The sequence below is a fragment of the Herpailurus yagouaroundi genome, unplaced genomic scaffold (assembly GCF_014898765.1).
Source record: "Herpailurus yagouaroundi ecotype Mexico unplaced genomic scaffold, PumYag 186, whole genome shotgun sequence".
Taxonomy (NCBI): domain Eukaryota; kingdom Metazoa; phylum Chordata; class Mammalia; order Carnivora; family Felidae; genus Herpailurus; species Herpailurus yagouaroundi.
This window is the reverse complement of record NW_024412417.1, coordinates 42208410-42233364: the sequence shown is the minus strand read 5'-3', so window position 1 is coordinate 42233364 and position 24955 is coordinate 42208410. Positions and strand designations below refer to the sequence as shown.

The 24955-nt window shown below is 43.4% G+C and overlaps 1 protein-coding gene and 1 non-coding gene across 5 annotated transcripts in view; one reads left to right on the top strand and one right to left on the bottom strand.

Annotated features, from left to right (window-relative positions):
- KHDRBS3 (KH RNA binding domain containing, signal transduction associated 3) overlaps positions 1 to 24955 on the bottom strand; it is a 189789-nt gene that overhangs the window by 53803 nt on the left and 111031 nt on the right. For all 4 annotated transcript variants that reach the window (XR_005796647.1, XM_040494484.1, XM_040494482.1 and 1 more), the window contains exon 6: positions 14734 to 14929. Coding sequence is in view for 3 of the 4 variants with exons in the window: in XM_040494484.1 (XP_040350418.1) it covers positions 14734 to 14929 (196 nt within the window). In the remaining variant the exon portion in view is untranslated. The remainder of the gene's footprint in view (positions 1 to 14733; positions 14930 to 24955) is intronic.
- On the top strand, positions 17501 to 17603 carry LOC121043280 (U6 spliceosomal RNA). The gene has a single exon (XR_005796771.1). It is a non-coding gene; the product is annotated as a U6 spliceosomal RNA (small nuclear RNA).

Below are 24955 nucleotides of genomic sequence, written 5' to 3'. Positions count from 1 at the left end.
CCCCGTTTGTTGAACGCCTACTGTGTGCCAGGCACTGCTGTAAGCATTGGGGATACAGTACTGAACAAACAAAACAAAGTCTCTGTCCCCCTGGGGCCTCCATTCCCAGGGGGAAGCAGACAAACAAAACCAGCCATCACAAGGACAGTAGGTTAGCACAGTGAGAGGTGCGGGAGGCTTGAGACCTGGGGGCAGCTGGAGGGGCTGTGGGCAAGGATTCAGCAGGGACTGAGGAGGACACGGGAAGGAAGTGAGAAGCTGTTTAAGCAGATGTGTTTGAGGGGGAGAGGGATATTTCAGGCGGAATGAAAAACAAGCACAAAGGTCCTGAGGTAGAGACAGCAAGGTAGAGAGAGTCGGAGGGAGGACGGGCGCCAGGTCACCTGGGGCCCGTGTGGCTTGAAGCGAAGGAGGTGCCGCCAGAGGCTTCTGGGCCTCGGGAGAGTTTCCGTGGAGACCAAGGTCTGTCTTTCTGCTCCACTGACCTGACTTCCACGACAGTATTTCTTCCTTCATCTGCGTCTAATTTGCTGAAAACCATTTACTTAGTTCTTTTCTGCATTTTACAGCTTTAGAGTATCTGTTGTCTGTATTTTCCAGTTGTCTGCTTCAGCAACCAATCTTACCTTTTAACTCCTTGATTTTAAAGAACAGAGTTACTTTAAAATTTGTATCTGCTATCTGAATCTACTTTCTCTCTCTCGTTTTTTTCCTTAGTTTTTTATTTTGTCAATTTGTAATTATATATGAAAAGTTACAGAAATAATTTATCAAAGCCTATACTACGCATTTCTCCGAGACAATTTATATTTGCTTTGGGTGGGAGGACAGGATAATTAGCGATTCCGGCTTAACCTTAGCCCACAAGGGACTGGGTCGATCAGAAAGCGTCCCGTGGGACTGCTCTTCTGAGCTCCAAGGCAAAGCCTAGGGCTTACCAACCCTCTGCATCCAAATCCGGGGGGCCTAAACTCCAATTTTTTTTAGCCTTCCCAAACTCCAGTTCAGTTCAGCTTCTCGGCCGCCTCTTAGGGAACTGGCAGAAGCCATCACAGGCCCTCTCAACCAGGGTCTCCCAGAGAATGGAGCCCGGTGCCCTAAGGCGTCTGCTGTGTGTAAGTGACCCCACTTCCCTCCTGTGTATCTGGAATGCCAGCACTTCCGGGCCATCAATTTCTCTGTTCCGAGACTCAGATGAGGAACCCCAGTTGAGAAAGGCTGCCTCACGGGCAAAACCAGTCAGAAATGCTGAGCTGGCTGCTTTGCCTTTCATTTTCGTCAAGAGGTTGGCCAGTACTTTTTGTTTGTGCTGTATCTGCTTTTACAAACCTTCAAAGGTGTTTTCTGTTTCCTGCTTTTGTTTCACCTTTCCTGGTCATTCTTAGCAAGAGGGTCTGGGTGGATTCTCACCAATACTCAGGATTTATTTGATTATGGCCCCCCCGCCCCCCCCCCCCCCCCCCGAAATGTCTCCCTGAGAACAGGGCACCTGCCCTCTTTTCCTACCATGTCCTGCAGGAGGTAACAGTCAATAGATGCTTTCTGAACGAATGGATAAGTGAATGAATAACTGACAGTTACGGATCTATTCACGTACTCTTCTCAGTGAGAAGATGGCCCCTGTGTGAGCGACAACTGGCCAGGAGAGAGGCATCAGGTGACTCTAGGGTCACCGTGAAGAAGAAAGGACCCCCCCAGTCCACAGAAAGGCACACTTAACACACAATGCACAGCTTCCCCACAATGAAAATATAAGCCCCATACTACCGGAGTTGTATAACGTCAGCACTAAGATTTCTCCTTGCTTAGATTTCTGGGAAATCCTCAAATTATCACCTGGCCTAATAGCAGGTATGTTTCCAGGAGGAGCTACTGTTCTGTTATACAGAAGAGTATCTGCTCTGTCTACCATAGTATTCCTCATACACAAACTGGTCATATTTTAAAAACCTTTTATTCAAGCATAAAACCAAGGCATCAAAAGCTGCAAACCCTAAGCGTGCAGCTCGGTGAACTGTCACCAAGTAACCACAGCCACGTAACCGGCACCAGGATCAAGAGGATCAAGAACCGGAACATCAACATCCCCCCAGACACACCCCCTGCACACGTCCTCAGTCACCACAGCGTCTCCCCCCACAGGAACCACCATCCTGGATTCCAACACCAACCCTGGGGTTTGCCTGCCGTTGAGCTTTATAGAAACAGAATCAGACTCACTACTACCTTGTGCCACGTTTCTCTCACCCACCGTTACGTGTGCGACGTGTCCACGCTGCCGGACGTGGCCACAGTTGGTTCCGTTTTGCTGCTTGAAAATTCTGGTCTGTTTCATCACACCACCCTGTGCTCACCCACCCTTGTGTGGGTGGGTATTTCGCTTCTTTCTAGTTTTTGCCTGCGCGGCTCTTCCACGCGTCCTGTGGCGGGCGCATCTCTGCACACACCTCTGTTGAGCAGCTCCCGGGAGCAGTGTCGCTGGGTCTTAGGGAAGCGTGTGTTCGGTTCTAACGGGGGGTGCCGAATATTTTTCCGAAGTCGTTATATCAATTTACCTTCCTACAGTGGCAGATGAGAATTCCCACCGCACCCCATTCTCGTTAGCACTTGTGATTATCTTTTTAGTTATTCTGGACGGTGTGAAGGGTACCGGATCTTGTGTTTATCATACACAGCAATCCCCACCCATCCAAGGTTTCCCTCTCCGTGGCCATGGTTTCCTACGTCCACTACAGTCCGGAAGCAGCTCGTCCACCTCGTGACCCGTCGTCACGTCAACAGCAAGCTCGCGCTGTGTCCCAACACCTGTCTCATGCCCCTTGCTCTACTCCACCTCCTGGCGCAGGCCTGTCATCATCTCCTGTCCTCACAGGAAGAAGGCCGAGGACAGCGCGGTAAGATATTTTGAGAGAAAGACCACATTCACATACTTTTATTACAGCGTACTGCAATAACTGTTTATCTTCTTATAGTTATTGCTGTTCATCTCTTACTGTGCCTAATTCCTACATTAAACTTAATCATGGATACATATGTATGGAAAAAAACATAGGAACCGTATCGTTTTATACCATCGGAGGTCTCAGGCATCCCCTGGGGGTCTTGGAACATAACCCCCAGAGATAAAGAGCAACTACTGTATTAATGTCCGGGGCACATTTAGCAAGGGTCTGCCGTGCAAGACAGAGCTACTTGGCCAGCTGAAGAATTACATTTCTGAGCGAACAACAAAATTACTCACATATCAGTTTTTATGTACCAGGCACCACTTGAAATACTTTCCATATGTTAATTTGTCTAATCTTCAATAACAGCCCATGTGAGAAGCACTGACGTTCCCATTTAGGAATCAGGGACTGAGGCACAGAGCAGAGAAGCGACTCACCCAAGATTACACAGCAATTGAAGACACAGCAAAGATCTGAATCTATTCAGCTTGAGTCCTGCCTCTGTTTGTAGCTATGATGATACACATAGCGCTTGTCCCTATAAACAGCAAGGGTCGGACCGTATATGTAATCAACTCGCCAGGATGGTGTCACACCATGAGGCCGTATCTGGATGGCCAGCTGGCTGTCCACTTGTGTTACCCAACCTGACAATGTGTTTTATTTTAAACTGCTTTAGCCCTGAAATATCTTCCAACATTCCATGTCCTGTTATGTACCTCACACTCTGTCAACTGAATACAAACAAAGGTATAAAGATGATAATCCTCATCAATAACCCAGCACTGCCGCCGCCCCTCTGCTGGCTGTCCCTGCACACACCGCCTCCCGTACGTGTACGGATGTGAACGGCACGTCCAGTCCTCGTGGAAATCCTTCTAGCTCTCCCTGCCTGAATGCTGTGAGCACCCGTCCCTGCTTGGTTTGCCGTCTCCTCTAGAAAGTCTTTCCACATTCCATCAAGCACATCGTATCCCTTCACTGGTCCTCTTGAAATATTCTGTATGTAAGTCAATTATAGGTGTCATATCCTATGATCTTTTTTTCCCCCCTGTATCAAGCAAGCGAATATTGATTACTTACTACATGCTGGGCCCTGTGGATAAAAAGGCATGCACCTATCATCCATAACTTAAAATGTAATGGGAGTAATTATATGAATAAAAGAGTGATCACATTGCTCTAAGAAAAGTATTTTAAATAGGGTGTACACACAGGGATCCACAGGGTGTATACACAGAAAACCACCACCTGAAACAGGTAGGGGATTATGGGAAGATTCAAAGTCAGGGGTGATAATGGTGTTCCTTCCTAGACCTTGATCTGCTTGATGGCAAGGAATGAGGTCAATGGATGCAGCTCAGTGAACGTTTATGCGTGAGGAGAACGATACAACCAAGACGGTAGGTTCTTGTAGGTGATCCCTGGTAAGAGAGGTCCATTCCAATGCTTCTAAAGTCCCCTCCCCGCCTCAGCCCTGATTCCCCTGAGGGACAGGACACCTCTATCACAGTAGCACAGATACAACCGTCATCGCTCACGCACTCGGATGGGCGAGCCTAGTTACAGAGGCAAGATGTGCTCCCACGCCATTGTGACGCTGTCACTCCAGAGCCCAGGCTCTTATATAAAATACTTTTGGTTGTTCTGTTTAAAGTACAGAGAAAAAGGGGAAAAAAAAACAAAAAACAAAAAAACAAAAAAGCCCTCTAAATACATAAGTTTAAAATCTGAAATCACTTCCCAAAGTTTTACGTTTCCAAAATAGGTCACCGTTTCAAGCAACTCAGGGAAGAGATCGGTTGTGAAGTTCCTGATAGACATTTCAAGTAAATTGCATGTGGCTCTTATTCTTGCTTCTGGTAAAATGGATGTAAAAAATTATAGAACCTTCATCTTTTCATCTAAAATAAAAAGGTGTCCCTAGGCTTTTCAATTCACATTTAAAATGCATTTTCATAAATAACCTTTTCGCAATCTGTACTCTGTTTTAATTAAATTTCTCACTATGGAAAACAAGATAATTGAAACAATTTAGAGATTAGTTAACTGTCACAAAATTATGCCAGTCGTCACTGCATTGGGAAAATCTGCCATTATACAACCGTCTTCTGTAACTGAAGTCCCCAAACTAGTCATGTAATCAAAACTTCAGGTGAGCTCTCCAAAGAACGAGGGGTATGACTTCACGGAGTCTTTAAAACAAAATCTACCCTCAAGAATTACATGTACCTTTAAAAAATATACTGTATTTGATTTTCCCCAAAGGCCTTTACTGATGTTTCCGGTCACCAAAAATTTAGAAGAGTTGATTCTTCCAGCAGCCCTGTGCCGCCATGTTATGGAGGAAGACACCGACTATGGTAGTAGCAGGGTTTCTCTCTCTTTTTTTTAATAATCTTTTTTAATGTTTATTTATTTTTGAGAGAGCAACAGAGAGACAGAGCACGAGCGGGGGAGGGACAGAGAGAGAGGGAGACGCAGAATCCGAAGCAGGCTCCAGGCTCCGAGCTGTCTGCACAGATTCCGACACGGGGCTCGAACCCCCAGACCGCGAGATCGTGACCTGAGCCGAAGTGGGAAGCCCGACCGACTGACCCACCCGGGCACCCCAGACGCGTTTCCCTTAACGCAAGTTTCATCTTCCACAGCTCTAATGAGTCGCGGTGCCAGAGAATGGGCAGAAAAGACAGGTGTGCTTGCAAAACATGAGGTTCAGATTCCTGCTCCCCTTCAAAACTGTCTCTGACTTTTTAAACCTGGATTAAGTTAACTATTGGCAGATGGCCTATGAGGAAGCACCCGACAGCAGCTGCAGTAAGACAGGATCGAGAAGCTCTATCTCCTCATTTCAAGGCCTGTCTCCAGGGCAGAGCACAGGCTCCCTGAGAGCCCTTGGTCTGCCAGGCCTCCCCTTGCCTCTCTCAAAGAGGCACTGCCGCATCACAGGGGCAATGCTGGACAATTCCACATTCTGTTCAGTCCACAGCTCAGCTGGATAATCCGAGCATATCAAGTGCCTGCGGAGAGCTTCCATATTCTGGTAAAGTTGTAGGACTTCATCTAGAGTGCCCTCCCACGTTTACCTTTAAAGGTGATCGAGCCATCAACTAAGCCTCCAAGACTTAGAATGATTACACATGAGGACACTGGGATATCACCGAATGGCACATGGTTCCTATGAATAAATAGATGGCAGACACAGCCATAATTCACTGAGTTGGAAAATAATATGATTAAAATTTCTAAGACAATTTGAGTTTATACATCTTGAATAGTGAGTATGCCTTTGGAAAAAGAAATCTCATTTTTTAAAACATTTTCCAAAACGTCCGTTCTAGAATTCAAACGACTCAGAGCCACTCACTTTCACTTTTAGCTTCTCTCACTAAAATTTAGTTTGCTTTGTTTATTCTGCTTATTTCTTTTTAGTATCAAGATTTCTATTTCATGAAAATGTAATTCCTCCTTAGAAAAAGCTTCTCTAGGGTGACACTGGGAACCAAGTAAGTTTCAGAAAACAATCAGTTACAGAATTCTGAAGTTGGAAAGGAAGTCAGGCCAGTGTCTGACCTAACCTGCTCATTTGTTCGGTCAAGTACCCTCACCTGTACTTAGCAGTTACAGACACTAAAGCCCAAAAGGATTAAACACTTTGCATAAGAAGGAAACAATGGTGATACTGATAAGAAGGGGGATAAGAAACCAAGTATGTATTGCATCTGTCAGAATAACATTCTCTTTATCAAACTGTATTCTTTCACATTAGTTCACTAAATGAGCCATGTTATGTTTGCTAAAATTGGCTTGAGATACTTAATTTTACTTCACTAAGTATGTGTAACAGTGCATGGGACACATGAAATGACACAATTAGTTGGCAGTAATAAAGGCCAGCCTCTGCATGTTTATTTATTATCTCTAAAATGTCAGGCCCTGTGACAGGCTCTGCGCAAACAAAGATGGAAGGGGAAGGGGAGGGAAGTAAAAGAAAAGACAGTTCCTGCCCTCAAGAAATCCACAGTCTACTGGAGACAAAACGAGCAAGCAGACACAGAGGTAGGTCTAAAGAGCACCAGAGATGCCACTAACAGTGTCTGATCAGGACCAGGAAGGCTTCACAACAGGAGAATAAACAGTCAAAAGAGTGTGCGTGGAGAAAACAAGAAAGGCATTCGAAGAGAATCAACAGCACATGCAAAGCGTTCAAGTCCCTGCTGTGCTGAGGGAACCACAACAGATACCCACAGAACCTAAAATGGTCACGTGGGGACAGCAGAGGGTTAGCAGGCTGAACAGTCAGGCAGGACACTCGAGAAGGCCTTCGGAGGTCACTGAGCAGAATCTCACACTTATCCTTTTAAAATTCTAAACTAGTTTTTACGTCTGGAGCTGGCAGGCAGTAGCATTATCAGACTACAGATACTAGAACGTACTCTAGAAGGAGTATGAATAATACGTCATTTAAGGGAAAGAACCAGAACTAGGACAAGGCTTTGGGCAAAGGTGCGACTAAGCAGGCTACGGCAATCGTCAACAGGTCTGTCTGTACGTGCATTCGTGTGTCCATCTGAACAACCAGCATTTACTGAAAGAGGACTATGTGTTGGGCGGAAGGAAACACAGGAGTGGACAGAGATTTAAAGGGAGTGCCCAGGGCGACATGAAGACCAAGGGCGGCACCGCAGACGGACGGCGGCAGGTTGGGGAAGTGGGTGCGGTCACCCACTGGGGTGACCCGGAGGCTGGGAGGGACGGAGATCTCCTAAGGAGGGCCAGCACCTTCACTAAAGCCGCCGTCACGGGAGGAGCTGGAGACCGAACAGCTACACAGCCGTGAGAAGACCTGGCTCCCTGTCTGATTACAGGGAACTACGAAGAGGCGCGGACGACAGCCCGGAGCCTGGGGGTGTGGCGGCGCCTCCACCACGACCCGCCTCCGTGAGCCTCCGGGCTGGCCCAGACCACAGCTGTGACAGCGCCGTGGGCACGCACGCAGGGAGAGAGGACACAGGAAGCGGACACCGCGGGGCAGGGCGTGCAAGGGAGAGGCCTGGCTTGGAGATTTAGATCCAGTCGCTGTTAACATACAAATGTTGGGGGAGATCACGGTAACGGACGACAGTGTTCAGAGACGGTAAAAGGCGCTGAGTGTTTACGGAACACGCACCTACTTGGATTGTGTGTTTGCTTGGCACGCGGAGCCTGAAGTAATTTATCAAAAACAGTTTCATTCTAGAAATTCATATGTAACTTGGGCTCTGCCAGGACGCATCACACGTCCTTGCGCATAATTATACCAACATTTTGAATCGTTACAGTGCTCTCTTTGAATATATTCTGGGTTATACTAATTACCAGTTATTTAATTATTTGGACACAACTAATGAATCAATGTCATTTTGGGGAAGAGGTGCTTCTTGTTCTCAAAAAAGAGCTGAGAAGTTACAGACAGTAATGATGTCTGATTTTATGAAGTTAAAAGTGGAGAAGGTCCCAATTGATACTCAAATGGTTGAAAACATATCCATTATCTGTTTTCTCCTTTTCTGGGGGGGAAAAAAAAAAAAAAAGCTAATCATGTTGAATTGTCTTGTTTTCTTAAGAGACCAGCACTCGGGGACAGAAGGATCTGGTCTCACCGATGGTGAGCTGGCCCGTTCTACACAAGCGGCTACCGTGTGTCACCTGCACTCCTGTCACAAAAATCTTCCCCGGCCCAACAAACCTACTTGCTGATGGATGTTCTTCTCAAGGACGCATACTCCTTGAGTATTTGGTGAATATTTGGTGATAGGGATTGTGATGAAGAAGAGTCGGCTCAGATGATATTACAAATGATCAAGTATCTTCACAAACACACCGTGAGAAAAATCAAATTTCAATAGGCACATTTTGACAAGGAAATAGCTTCAAATTATCAGGCTTTCTCACCCTGGCTAATCAGGCATATTCTTTTTTTTTTTTTTAATGTTTATTTATTTTTGACAGAGAGAGAGTGAGAGAGAGAGAGAGACAGAGCATGAGCGGGGGAGGGGCAGAGAGAGAGGGAGACACAAAATCCGAAGCAGGCTCCAGGTTCCAAGCAGTCAGCACAGAGCCCGACGCGGGGCTCGAACTCACAGACCGCGAGATCATGATCTGAGCCGAAGTCAGATGCTCAACCGACTCAGCCACCCAGGCGCCCCTTATCAGGCATATTCTTACAACCAGCATACTGCAACCACTCACTAAAAATTGTAACATACATCATTCACGGAGTTTTGAGCCTAACACAAAGTTGGAATCTTTCACTGCAGGGCACGTACTCTGAAGAACACGGCGGGTTTTCGGGACTGACACGCGTGTTTTCTCAAAACAGCAGCAGCTGTGGCAGGATCCTACCCCCCTTTTTTGTTTAAATAAGCAACGTTTTTGCCTTTTATTCTGGACACGACGGCCTCCAATACTAATGTTAAATGGAAGTTAAAATGAAAAGCAAATTGAATTGGTTAGATATAACCAAACAAATTGACGGAAATAAAGCATTTATCACGAAGAATGTATTGCAAGGAAGACTTTAGAACTTGCACTTCTGAGTTCCCAAGGAATGACAAGTCTTTTTTCAAGAGTTACAGATGCTCTGAAACTCTTAACAAAAAATACTACTTTTCTTTTTGCCAATAAATAGGATAATATTGCTGTTGATTATTTTTAAAAATCCTAAGCCCATCCTGTTCTTCCTAATTATTCTCAATTTCCATTCATCTACCTACGGTAGCTTAAGACCAGGGGCTGATTACCCTGAAAGGGGTCACAGGGGTCACCCATCACCCCCACACTCCTAAGGAGGGTAACATGCCACATTCTTCTCCAAAGATGAGAACAGCCTATAATCCCAGCTGGTAGAGTTTTTAATAAAACACTGACTGTTGGGGAGAGAAGACAGGCCTTGAATTTGGAATCCCGCCTCTGTACCTCCTTTATCACCCACGTGACTTTGGGCAAGACATTTAACTTCCCCAACCCTAAATTCTCATTTGTACAATAGGATCCTAATATCTCACTGAGTGGCCACGAGAACATGACATGACATATAGGAAAGTGCCCTGTGGAGAGTGGTTTCTCGTTAAATATCCTATCCCATCACTCTGGAAAGTTCGTTCTTCTACTGAGAGGAGATCTTTAGCATGTGACTCAGGAGCTACACACAGAACCAGTCTTCTCTCGTTGTTACCTGTAACTGCCTTTTGAACACCAGAAGACAAGGATAACTGAGGCAAGGTGTTTTTTCAAATGCCAACTATCATACTTCTTCCCACCGGAAGGTTACAGTAATGACTTGGAAAAGATCAATGGTCACCCTCATTAGGAAAATTTACCAGGTCTCTAATCCAGTAAAGATTTACTTAGTGTGTACAATGTGCCAAAAACTATGCTAGTGTCTAGACATCAGTTAAGAGACACGGTGTTTTCCCTAGAAGTTTATAATCTTCTGAGAAACAGATGTATACTAACTAATGACTGCATTATAGAGCTGTCTGCTAATAATTAAGTTCTCTATAAATTGCTAAATGAGTAAAAACGAAAACCACACAGGAGGCATCTTGGGTGAGTTCTCCACACCATGGCAATTTTTAAAAACTCAGTCTTGAGAACATTCATTCATTCATTCATTCATTCAGCAAACATTTATTAAAGACCTCCTATGTGCCAGATACACATCAGGTGCTGGGAATATAAAGGTGAATGCAAGTGAGGGATCCATACTCTCGGAGGTTAGAAGCTAATTTATGATCATTCTAGTTCAATGGGATAATTGTCTTAAAGATTAACTTCAACTTTCTCACTTGCCACGTGAATGAATTAACTATTTGAGGCGGTTACAGGATCCTACGCTTTCTAAGTCGGGTATCTTTCGGTGCACCCACTTAATCTAAAATCCTACAAGCAAACAAATTTCCTCGTTTAAAATTATGATTGCTTTCCCCTTCTCATGGTCCAAAGCTAAGCATGTTGTGATTAATCTTCAGGATTTCAAACGGGACCAACGGCCAACGTCTGGGAATATGCCAGATGCTGCAAGGCTGTATTTAGAGGGAGTGGAAGTAAGAAATTAAATTCAAGTCAGGTGAGGAAACGAAGAGGGGTCAAAAGCACACGCCGTGAGGCAAGGAGGCTATCTCCTCCTCACACCAGACCCCAACACTGTTGGCTGTGCACAGCGTCCAGCTACTGAAGCTTTCACTGTACCACCGTGGAGGGCTTGTAAAATGCTAGGGGAGACATGGAAAATCCTTGTTCTTGGCTATGAACTTCAATAAGTATTCCCAAGAGCAACAGATACAAATGAAGAGAGAAAGGTATAGTACATAACCTAAACTCTTCATGGAAGTAATTCAATTCGAGGAAGCAAGTGCACTCAGGATAGTGCAGCTGACCCCTGAGCAATGTGAGGTAAGCAGCGTTGACCCCATGCAGTTGAAAATATGTATGTGTAACATCTGACCACCCAAAAACCTAACTAATGGGGGCGCCTGGGTGGCTTGGTCGGTTAAGCGTTTGACTTCGGCTCAGGTCATGATCTCACAATTCATGGGTTCGAGCCCCGTGTCGGGTCCTGTGCTGACAGCTCAGAGCCTGGAGCCTGCTTCAGATTCTGTGTCTCCTTCTCCCTCTTTCCCTCCCCTGCTTGCACTCTCTCTCTCTCTCTCAAAAATAAACATTACAAAAAATTCAAAACTCTAACTACTAATAAATAGCCTACTGCTGACCAGAAGTCTTACCAGTAACAGAAAGAGTTGATTAGCACATACTTTGTATGTTGTGTGTATTATATACTGTATTCTTACGATAGAGTAACCCAGAGAAAAGAAGGTATCATTAAGAAAATCATAAGGAAGAGAAAATACACTTAAGAGTAACGTACTGTAATTATCAGGAAAATCCACACATGGCTGGACCCATGCAGTCCAAACCTGTGTTGGTCGAGCATCAGCAGTATTTCTTTTGTGCGTGTGTCCTACTCCACTACCTACAGCACACTCTCAAAGCAGTCACGTGTGCAAGAGTTACTGCATGAACTTGATGAAACCGCCAGGGCCACACTCCAGGTAAATTCAAACCAAGACAGCAAACGTGGTCATCGGTTATTTGAAGGCAACACTGTCGCGTGGCAGAAAGGCAACCATGTTGGAACCGCGGCCGCGGCGACAGTTAGTGCCTGGACGAGGGCCAGGCGAGGGGGGGCAGCCGAACAGTGAAGGCCACCTTTCTCCTACAAGCTCTCCAGCCCTGTCTGCTCCTGAAAGCATACAAGTGTCCTTCTGCACGGCCCCTGTCCCATCATCCACTGCAGTGAATGGAAAGGGGGGCGAATTAACGCAAGACGGTACTTTTCAGAACAATCGTTACAATGCCTTTCCCATTTGTTCATTTATCAATAAAAATCAGAGCTACAAATAGAAAAAGAAACAAGTGCCTTAAATTTCTCCCTCCCTTTCCTCCCCTGGACTTGAGCCTTTCAAGAAATATTTATCTGTATTCATCTAATTTCATCCTAGAAATCATTTTTTTAAAAAATTATTTATTTTGAGTGAGAGAGAGAGAGCTTGTGTGAACACAAGCAGGGAAGGGGCAGAGAGCAAGGGGGAGAGAGACTCTCCAACAGGCTCCCCGCTGCCAACACAGAGCCTGATGCGGGACCCAGTCTCACAAACTGGGAGATCGTGACCTGAACCCAAATGGAGAGTCAGATACTTAACAGACTGAGCCACCCAGTCGCTCCTAATTTCATTCCAGACTGACTGGGGTGTACACACCGAGAGAGAGGACATGCGTCTCGTTCACACAGCAGGAATTCAGTAGATCTTCTTGAGCGGAAAGGTGAAGTAATGAGTGGGAAGAAGGCAACAGCTCTTTCTGAAATGTGATTATGAAGCCACACAAGGACCTTGCCTGACTCATACCACACGGATGGTGCAGTGGGCCCAGGATCCGGGTTTTCCACACCCTCTGCCTGACAATTACGGCAGCACCATCCAGCCAGAACCCCATTAATCCAAACCTGAGAGAACTCAATGTAAGCTGAGCTGGAAAACCAAAGACACAGGCCCTACTAAGAGAAACTGAATAGCACTTTCTTCCCTTCGTAGTCTCTGCTATTTGCAAGGCACTCTGCATTTGTGGGAGAGCTTGAGGCATGATGATTACTGTCATTTGGTGGGAATACTGGGAAACAGGAACATGTCAAACTGTAAGGAAAACAAGGAGAAGAAGTGGAGGCCACGTCCTTCTCCAACTGAACAGCAAAATGGCGAAAGTACCGTGGGATTTATTTGTTGAGTATAATTCGCTGAGTTCCCAGGAGCCACTCTCTGCCAGGTATGGGGAGACAGAAGCTAACAGTCCCTGCCCCTCCAGAAGTCGTTGTGTAGGTGGGAAAGAGACACGTGACTGAGACACATGACCTCAGCAGTAACACTCAATACATCAGCTCCCACCTCCTCTGAATTCCCCTCATGAGAGCTGAGCTAGGTCTAGCAAGACAGACAGGAAGTACGAGATGAGAGTCTAGGCAGAGAAAGCAGCACGAGGAAAGCTCTGGAAGCTTGAGGGGACACAGCATATTCAGGGAAGTACAAAAAGTTCAGTTCGCCCAGGGCGAAGACTGCTCTTTCCAGTGGCTGTGGACCAAGCTGCAGATGCTGTCTGCGGCCCAGAGAGTTAATGCAGACTTTTAGACACCGTGCAAAGGGGTGCCGAGCACCCAGCAAGAAATTTCCCTGACTTAAAACATGAGAGCCCATCGGCTCTTGCTTTTAGCCTCGTCACCGCTTCTCCTTCCTTGACAACAGCTCATGCATTTTTTCTTTAATACTTTCAGCCAGTAATAAGAAACATCTATCCACTACTTATTTCCTTATTTATGTTAAACTCAGAGGTCAGAGGAAGAATCCCAGGCGGGTTGTATTCTTATTAAAAAACTCCTCTGCCCTTCCCCTCCACCCAGTTTTCACGGATATATTTTCTTTCTTTTATGTTAAGTCTATGAACCATATCAAAGAATTATTGAATGGTAAGTGGAAAAACTAATTTGCATTAATATAAAAAAATTGGGAACTTTTGTTTTCTTTGCTGAAAAACATTTCAACTATGAACCCATATTCAGCAGCAGCCCTTCAGAGGAAACACTTGAGGGTGAAAACAACTTGGTATGTGGAAGTGATTATTTTTTAAATGATTGGGTTACTCAGAGGCAATCTGGAGTGGACTATGAATAAATGTTACTTTAAAGTCCTGTAAGGGGCGCCTGGGTGGCGCAGTCGGTTAAGCGTCCGACTTCAGCCAGGTCACGATCTCGCGGTCCGTGAGTTCGAGCCCCGTCAGGCTCTGGGCTGATGGCTCGGAGCCTGGAGCCTGTTTCCGATTCTGTGTCTCCCTCTCTCTCTGCCCCTCCCCCATTCATGCTCTGTCTCTCTCTGTCCCAAAAATAAATAAACGTTAAAAAAAAACAAAACAATTAAAGTCCTGTAAGAGCTCGATAGCGTGTCTCCTTGATCCTGGTCTTGAACCTTCCCACTGGCCCCAATTCATCTTCCCTATCTTAGCTGTAAGCTACCTGATCTAAGAGATTATTTCTTTTTCATTTCTTATACTTCAAGTACCACATCTTATTTAGCACTCGATAAATGTTTGCTGAACTGAGGTGGAATGTTCAAGAACCACAACAAGGTAAGGGGGGCCGCTGGTTACAACATGCAATGCTATGTGAGGATTGCGTCAATCACATGACACCTTTACTTACATAATCTCCGTAGGTCTCTTGTGTTGGGGGTGGCGGCGGAGGTCTGTACCCAGTTGGGGGCACTCCTCTTGCTCTGGGAGTGAGAAGCCCTCTTCCCCGACTCACTGGCCCTCGGGTGGAAAGGACTCCTCTGGAAGCCGGCGTCCCTCGTGGTACACCAACTCCAACTGGCCGGGCTGTGACTCCTCCCCTTCCCCTGTAAGCAAGAGGGTCAAGTTAGCAATCTTCATCATAGTCTCTACCATTCCATGGTTCACATGCATTTATACCTCAGAAAAATCAATGTCCCATATTTCTGTAAAAAGAAACAAGGAAACCACACACAAAGTAAAAACTAAAGCAAATGAGAAACAGCTATCTACCAAAAGGAAGCCAAGTCACTTAGGCAGCTTATCCAGCAGCGATAAATATAATAACATCAAAGCATCCCCAAGACTCAATTTCTGGCTAAAATACAGAGTAGGAAGCTATGGACATCTGGGAAGGCTGCATCCACTCGGGACCCAGGCGGGGGTCACATCCAACCTCCATGCCAACACTATGAGCTGGGCTGCATTCTGCTTATCTATCAACAAGGAAACTGAGGCTGGAGAGATCTTCAAACTGAGAATACATAACTAGCAAAGCTAGGGACCAAAATATACATCAGAGTGCCATGAAAGAGAAAATTAAATGTACCTTCCCAAATAATGTATCTACCACAGAGTAATTTAAAATACCATTCTTTTTTTTTGTTAAACACCCTTCTCAAGCTGAATAAACAGATACTTTCTGAAGTAGAATTCAACATGTGTATTTATGTATTTCTAACATAAAATATGAGATTTCAAGTCAGAGAGCAAGGAAGGAGGCTGTACCAAGAATAGCCCAAAAAAGCAAAAACCTGAGAAAATGTGCAAGGTCTATGAAGAAATGAGAGAAAAATGAGGCTAAGACAGAGAATAAAAGATTTGGCCTCATCCATCTCCCACAGACAACATCCCCCAAATAAAGAGAACTATCATAGATAACATGGCTGCCTGCACATCTCCTATCTCCTTCTTTAGTTTCATTGGGATAGCAAATACACTGCTAAAGACTTAACAGAGAAAATTAACAAAACCAAAAGCTGGTTCTTTGAAAGGTTCAATAAAATTGATAAACCTCTAGATGTGCTAAACAAGAAAAATAAACAGTATCAGAAATGAAAGAGGGTCATCACTACTGACCCCAAGGACATTAAAGGATACGAAAAGATTAGAAACAATTTTAGGCTCAAGAGATGTGTTAACTTAGATGAAATGCACCAGTTCCTTGAAATATACAAATAACTAAATCCCACAAGTAGATAATTAAATAATCTGAAATATCTATTAAAGAGCTTTAATAAAAGAGTAATAATCTTAAAGAAAAAAAAGCACCAGACTCCAATGGAATTCACTGAATGAATTCTTTCATATATTAAAGAAAGAAAGAATATCAGTTCTCTACAATCTCTTCCAGAAAATAAAAATCAGAGGGAATACTTCCTTAACTCCTTCTATGAAGCTGGTCATTGCAAGTGCCTCCTGAAATTACTCCTGCATTACTACTCAGACACTGGGCCAATGGGGAGGACAGAAGTAACTGGTCTCTGCTTAGTCCTGAACCCTGGTGGGGACCTAGCAGAGGAGGCACCTCTCAAGATCTTTTTTCTAAGTCCCCTTCTGGGAGCCACAACTGGCCAGAGGGTTGGGTGGAGGGAACATGGGGGTCTAGAGAGGATGACACAGAACTGGCCTAGCTGATATCTGACCCCCCCAAGAAGAGATATGTCATCCAAGGGGGGACAAGGATAAGGCTCTCTGATAACCAAAGCCATTAAAGACTTTAAGAAATGGGGGGAAGAAAAACAACAACAACCCATAAATCATGATCTTTTTAAGAACAAAGGTGTACAATTCCTCAAAAATAGTAGCAAATTAAATCCAACAATATATCAAAAAATTATATACCATGACCAAATGGGATTTATTCCAGGTATGTAAGGCGAGTTCAACACTAGGAAACCAATGTGATCGACCACATCAACAAGGCTTAAAGAAAAAAAAAAAATCATATAATCATAAAGAGCAGAAAAAGCATCTAACAAAATGCAATACCAATTCATGAAAAAAATCAGCAAAGTAGGAAGAAGAAAATTTCCTCAAGTTGAAAAAAAATCTACAAAAACCTACAGCTACTATCCTCCTGAATGGTGACAAACTGAATACTTTCCCCTTAGGACTGGGAACAAGGCAAGGGTGGCCACCCTTACTACTCCTATTCAACGTGTACTGGAAGCCCTAATTCAATAAAAAGGAATAAAACTTGTAAGATTGTGGAAGAAGAAATAAAATTTTATTTACAGGTGACATAATTTCTATGTGAAAATCCCCAAAGAATCAACCATAACAAAATAAAACAAAGCAGCCAAAAACTCCTAGAGTTTATTTTTTTTATGTTTATTTATTTATTTTTGGGAAAGAGTGAGTGCGTGCACACACATGTGAGCAGGGGAGAGGCAGAGAGAGGCAGAGAGAGAGAAAGAGACAGAGACAGAGAATGAATGAATGAATGAATGAATGAATCCGGGGCTTGATTCCATGACTGCGAGATCATGACCTGGGCTGAAATTAAGAGTCAGATGCTTAAATGACTGAGCCACTCAGATGCCCCCTCCTAGAGCTTATTAATAAGCATAAAAACAAGGTCTTGGAATACAAAGCTAGTAAGTCAACAATATATACTCATATATATTTTACAGTACTCATTTTTGCAAGGTATATCCTAAAATTAGAACAATACAGAGAAGATTAGCCCAGTCCCTGCTCGAGAATGACATACCAATTTGTGAAGCGTTTCAGATTTTCCTATGCATGTGTGTGGGCAAGGGGCCTATGGGAAATATCTATACCTTCCTATCAATTTTGCTGTGGACCCGAAATTGCTCTAAAACAGTAAAGTCTTTAAAAAAATACATAATAACATTTATTAAAGCAACAAAAGAAATGGTTTAGTACATATCTAACAAAATATGTACAAGTGTTCTATGTAGAAAACCATAAAACTGTGATGAAATAAATCAAAAGAGAATAATCCCATGAGTAATCGTTGTTAGAGTCAATTCTTGCCAATTCTTCCCAGCTCGACCTATAGACTCAGTGTAATCCCAATCAAAATCCCAGAGAGCCACGCTGTAGACTGACAAATGTATTCTAGAGAATACGCAGAAAGGCAAGACCCAGAACAGACAACAAAATACCGAAGAAGAACTGTGAGCTGGAGGACTCACAGTATCTGATTTTAAGACTTATCATAAAGCTACGGTAATCAAGATAGTTAAGTATTGATGGAAAAACAGACACACAGAACAACGGAACCAAAGACAGCCCTGACACTGATCCAAAGAAATGTAGTCAAGTGACTACTGACCAAGGAGCAGAGACAATTAAATGGAGAAACAAGTCTTTTCACCAAATGGTGCTAAAACAAATGGATATCCATAGGCCTCAAAAAAAAAAAAAAAGAAAGAAAGAAAGAAAAAATAAGAGAAAAGAACCCATACATATCCTTCACAAAAATTACCTCAAAATGGATTTTGCTTATTGTTTTAAATATAGTGTATTGTCAAGTTAGCTGACATACAGTGTGTCAAGCATGCTCTTGGTAGATTCCCGTGATTCATCGCTTACATATGACACCCAGTGCTCATCTCAACAAGTGCCCTCCTCAATGCCCATCACCCACTTTCCACTCCCCCTTTCCTCCCCCCCCCATCAACCCTCAGTTTGTTCTATTTAAGAGTCTCTTATGGTTTGCCTTCCTCTCTGTTCAAAATGGATTTCACACCTCAATGTAAAATATAAAACTTGTAGAAGAAAATTCAGAAGAAATCAATGTGGGTTTGGTTTGATGAGTTTTTGGATACCATATGAAAAGCAGAATCTATGATATAATCTATGGTAAATTGGACTTTCTTAAAATTAAAAACTTCTGTTCTGAGAAAGACACTGTTAAGAGATGAAGAGACAAATCACAGAAAGGGAGAAAATATTTGCAAAACATATATCTGATAAAAAAAAAAAAAACAACAACAAACCTGTATCCAAAATATATAAAGAACTTTTAAAGCTCAGTAAGAAAACCCAATTTAAAAATGGGTAAAAGAACAGACAGCCCACTGAAGAAGTTATACAGATGGCAAATAGACAAATGTTCTGTATCATTTGTCATTAGGGAACTGAAAATTAAAACATATCTATTTGAATAATAAAATCAAAAAACTGAATACACCAACTGATGGTGAGGATGTGAAGGAAAGGTGCTCTCATGCATTGCTCATGGGCACACAGAAGAGGAAGACAGTTTGGCAGTTTCTTACAAAGCTAAATGAGATCTTACCACACAATCTGGCAACTGTATTCCTAGGTACTTACCCACCTGATTTGAAAATTTACTTCCACACAAAAACCTGCACAGGAATGTTTATTGCAGCTTTATGCCCTTTAAGAGGACAATCTACATTCATCAGTTAATGGACATTTGAGTTCTTTTCATAATTTGGCTGTTGTTGATAGTGCTGCTATAAACGCTGGGGTACATGTGCCATTATGAATCAGCACTCCTTGTATTCTTTGGGTAAATTCCTAGCAGTGCTATTGCTGGGTCGTAGGGTAAAAATTATAAACAGAGAGGGAGGCAAACCATAAGAGACTCGTAAATGCACAGAACAAACTGGGGGTTGATGCAGGGGGGAGGGCAGGGAAAATGGGTGATGGACATTGAGGGCACTTGGGATGAGCACTGGGTGTCGCATGTAAGTGATGAATCACGGGACTCCAAAAGCCAAGAGCACACTGTATATACACTGTATGTTAGCTAACTTGACAATAAATTATATGCTAAAAAAAAGTTTGATATTTTATAATTTATTTTGATGGAAAAAGTACTAAAAAGAAAAATAAGAATCTTCTGGAGGAAAGCTCCTCTCTAGGAATTTTGCTTAACTTGTATGAACTCAAGTGAATCAATTAAAGGTTTTCCCTGACCCCCCTCTCCAAAAAAAAGGGGTGAATGGATAAGCAAGCTAGGGTGCATGCGTACAATGGGAGTATTATTTGCAATAAAGAGAAATGAGCTCACAAACCAGGAAACAATATGGATGAATCTAAAATGTTTCTACATGAAAGAATCCAATCTCAAAAGGCTACATATCCTATGATTCCAATTATATGACATACTGGGAAAGAAAAAAACTACACTGATGAGTTAAAACAAATAATCAGTGGCAGACACAGGTTCAGGGGAAGAGGGAAGGTTGAACAGGTAAAGCAGTAGGAACACTTTACGGGGATGAAACTATTTTGTAGGATGCTGAAATGGTGGATAGGTGACAAAGGATTTGTCAAAACCCACAAAACTTTGTATCACAAAGAGTGAACTTTAATGTATGCAAACTAAAAAAAAAAAAAATATATATATATATATATAATTTAGGAAATTGAGGGTTTAGGATGGAATGCTAAATGTGACAAAACATGTGAACTATATTAAAAACATATAAAACACCCTCATGGGGGTGTCTGGTTGCTCAGTTGAGCATCAGATTCTTGATTTTGGCTCAGGTCATGATCTCACGGTTTATGAGATCAAGCCCTGTGTCAGGCTACTCATGGAGCCTGCTTGGAATTCTCTCTCTCTCTGCCTCTTCCCTGTTCACTTGCTCTCTCTCTCTAAACAAACAAAAAAAAACATAAAAAAAACCACCGTTCTGAAGTTGAGAGGAAAAATGAATTTAGAAACGAGTGAAGTTTCTAAGTTAAAGGCAAAAAAAGCTGTATGCAAGCACTGCTCTAGGTGACAGAGTTATTTCCCACGAGAAGGGGTGCAGGTGCACGTACGATTCTGAGACACTATGCATGTGCACTGGATGGACGATGATGGAAGCCACGCCGTGTTGGAGTGAAGGTTATAGATAAGCAAGGGACAGAGGCTAGAGTGGGCAATAAAGGCAATGGATTAGAAGTGGACACGTTAGTATGAACTCTTGATTCATCTACTATAGATACAGACAGTGAATCGCAGAAATATGCACAGATGTGTATATACACGTGGCCTCGTAGCATACACGTTTCCTCGCTCTGACAGCTAAGAGGGCTTGGACTCAAGGACATCTCAGCAGCAGCAAGCAGAATCAGCACCCAGCTCTGGTCTCTGACACCGATCTCCAACAAAAGGAACCACGGCTCCTTGGAGAAATGGCCGATCCCGGTATGCAAGATGCTGCGGCAGCAACTTGCAGAGCAGAAAGTAAGGGTACTCGGGGCACCTGGGTGGGTCCCTCAGGTAAGCGTCTGATTCTTGATTGTGGCTCAGGTGATGATGTCACAGTTCCTGAGTTCAAGCCCGGCACTGGGCTCTGCGCTGACTGACAGTGTGAAGCCTGCCTGGGACTGTCTCCCTCCCTCCCTCTCTCTCCCCCCCGCTCCTGCTTGTGATGCGCACTCTCTCTCTCTCCCTCTCTCAAAATAAATAAATTTTAAGAAACTGTTAAAAACTAGTAAGCAAGTACTCGAAAATAAGTAAATAAACAAATGCATAAATAACCAACAAAAAGAATGAGTGTATGTGAAAGGAGCAGGGAGGAGCCAACTGAAAGAGCTCTCAATGGCCAAAGCTGAAACAATCCGAGTAAAAAAAAAAAAAAAAAAAAGCAGTACTGGATTTTAACCGGATGTATAAAATGTAGAAACATGCAAAAGTCTACACTGACATAAACAAATGACTGAAATAATAATGGGAGAGAAGAGAAACATCTTCCGATAATTTATGTAGATATCCCACCCTTCAAAGGGGGGCGGGGGAGGAGTAACTGTAAATGGGAAACCCTTCAAGTATGACCTCAGCCAGGTTACCAAGGCAACGTCAGCAGTACTATGTCATGTGGACAGTATGAACCCTCAACATGTGATGAAAATGACACTTCACCTTTGTCGTTTTTGTTCCCTGAAACCATAAGGCCAAGCTGATCTGGAGAAAAAATATTAAACCAATCCCGAACGAGGGACATCTTACAAAAAACCTGGCCAGTACTTCTCAAAACTTTAAGGTCATCGAAAAGATGCAAAATCTAAAAGACTTTTTCACTCTTAGGTAACTTGTATTATTCCTTTTATACATATTATAAATTAGGTCTTTTTGTTCGTCCTAGGCCATAAAAATTGGTACACCAAAAGTGGTGGTCAAGAGAAAGGACACTGAAGTCAGATCTGAATTCAATTTCTGACTGCACCTACTGGCTCAACTTCTGTCTTCCAGCTAATATTCAAACTAATCAACAGTCTAGACTTTCCAAGCCAGTTTCCTCCACTGCCAAGTGAGTTACACAACCCATTTCTTAGTGGTACAGTGCAGGAAAATGACACAAGACACAGAAAGTACCTAATACATCCCCTACTCAATCAAGATCAACAATGTATATAAATTTCAATCACTCTGAACAACAATGATGATGACACTATAATTTCTATAGTCTTACTCATCTTTTTATATGCAGTGTATATCTAGAAAACGCTTCAATGTGATTAGAGAAAAGAATAATTTCTACGTATAGCACATAATTCCTGTGTGATATTTCATTTAATCTGAGTATATTCAAACTAATTAAGCCTCCTGCTTCCTTAGCTAATACCCCATCCCTGCCATCCAAGTTAGCATATGGACCACAAAATATTCAGCATGTTTTCTGAATCTATGAATTTATGTTTCCCATCAAATGAAAGACACAAATTTATATATTCAAGAAGCTCACAATTCTTTCCCAGCATCATCAACAGTGTTTGTTTATGTGCCCTCGGAGTATATGGAATCACACTAAAATATCTGTAGCAGAATTTCAGACAAGTCATTTGATGTATGTAGCTCTTGACACTTATCTATGGAAGATCCTTTGAAGATTCCTTTTTTTAAATATTTATTTATTTATCTATTTAAGTAATCTCTATACTCAACGTGGGGCTTGAACTCATGACCCCAAGATCAAGAGTGGCATATGCACTCCACTGATTGAGCCAGCCAGGTGCCCCTGAAGATTAGTTTTTAAGTATGACATTCCATGAGAATTGTGTGGTTTTAAGCCCTCACCCCCCACCCCCCCAGCGAGAGGAAGGCGTGAGGGAAAGAAGCATACAAACCTAAGAGTCTGACTACGCTGCGGAGGACGCACAAATGCTACAAATGAAGCTCCGGGGACAGATTAATAACAGGACTGCTGACATGGGGACAAGGATGAGATCCTGATAATCAGTGGGGGCTTATTAATTTTCTACTAGAAAACTTGGTTCAAATTGATAAAATCAGGTTGCTACACTGATCAGAATGAGGCTAACAAGAAAGCAGAAGATCACACATCTGAACAGAAAGTTTCATGAGCACAGGAACAGGTGCGATTGCCAACGGTTCTTTCTGTTTGCCTTCTTCAGCAGCGTGGCCCTGGTTTCTGGCTTGAAACTCGGATATGGAAGTCTAGAAAGGTTTGTCAACAGGTACCTTTGCGGGAAGAGTGCTTTGAAGGACTGAATACAAAGGTATGGATGAATGAGGAACTAATTATTTATAGATTCATAATCTATAGATGAACCTATAGATTGTTGATAGGTTTTAGGATGTGATGAAAAAGCATAGGCTTTGAGTTCCAACATATCTATGCTCTCAAATCTACTGTCAGTTAGTTGCTGAGCCCAGCTTTCTACCCATAAAGCGGCGTCAACAGCATCTAGCTCTTGCAGATGGTCGTGAGGTTTACCCACGCGATATATAAAGTGCCTAGCTTAACATAGGCACGGAGTAAGCGGTAATTATTACGCAGACTTCCACTTGGATTCTGAATTGGGAGTCCCGACACCTTCCTTCGGCTGCGCACCAGAGGACGAGAACAGACGAAGGTACAGCTCATCACCCAGTGAGCACCAGTGAGCACCTCTATGTACCCTCCATGCATTTAGCAGAGATGATGCAGACTGGGAGAGAAAGAGCATAACCATACACTATCGTCCTGTTTGGCTTCTGTCTAGGAATCTTATGGGGAGCAAAAAGTAGAGGGTGAAATGGTGTATTTGGTGGCAGGAGCCCTGGATGATGAGGCTGGCCCCGGCTGACCACAGGCTGGGTGCCCGAGGGAGCCAACGGCAGCGTCCTACTTTGGTACCACGGGTATCACAGTGGGAAGCAGACCTGCCCAGAGAGCTGTCATCTGAGGGCAACGCCCTGATGCACCAGCGACCGCAGGGATAATTTATTTCTCCGAGAGACTCCTTAACAAACACATTGACAACTTTTCTTCATCCCTGGGGTTTTCTGAGAGTGAAGCTTAATCATTCCGAGACTTTTCTTTCTTGCCGGGGGTTGACAAGTGAGTGAGAGGCTAGATAAAAGGAAACAGGGAGCAGAGCCTGCAGTTAGGATCCCTCAGAATGTGCAAGAGAAATTGTCAGAGCCAATGAAGACTGACGCTTCCAGAAGCCTCTGGCAGCCCTTATTCTTTGCACGTTTAGTGATGATCTGAAATGTGTTTCTAGGGCACTTCACACACTTCTTGAGCGTCCTCGTCACCCAGGACTTGTGTCAGGGCAGAGTCGGAGTCGGTAGTTCTAGGCTGGGGACTATTATCCTGCATTTCCGAGAAGCTCTCAAGTGCTGTTGCTCCTGGTTTGAACCCAGAAGTGACAGACCTGTTACTAAACCCAACGGTTACCACTTTATTCTGCGATCCATCCAATCTCCAATCTGTTTTACTGTCCTACATTGTACAGAGTATAAAATAAATCTAAGGCAATTTGTGTCTTCTCCAAGAAGTTACCAACCGGTTATTATTGACAACGTAAGACAGTGTGTGAGAAGCAAAATCTCTCATAAAGTGCAAGAAATGTGTCCATCTTCCCTTCCATTCCTGAAGACAGAGAGCTCACTCCTTACTCTGAAGCCTGTCACTGTCTTCCAGTTCTGTTGGCGTGTTTTTACTTTTCGTCCTTATTTAAAAATAAAAACAGTGAAAGTCTCTATCATTTCTAACTAACAGCCCTATTTCTTTCGGCCTCTGGCACTATCCAGGGCAAGTCTTCTTCCTGTCTGATGACAATGAATTGATAATGAAGGAGCTTCAGGGAGATGTGTACTTTGCCCAAGGTCCTCCAGAAGAATTCAACTTGTAGTGCGGGATCATTGT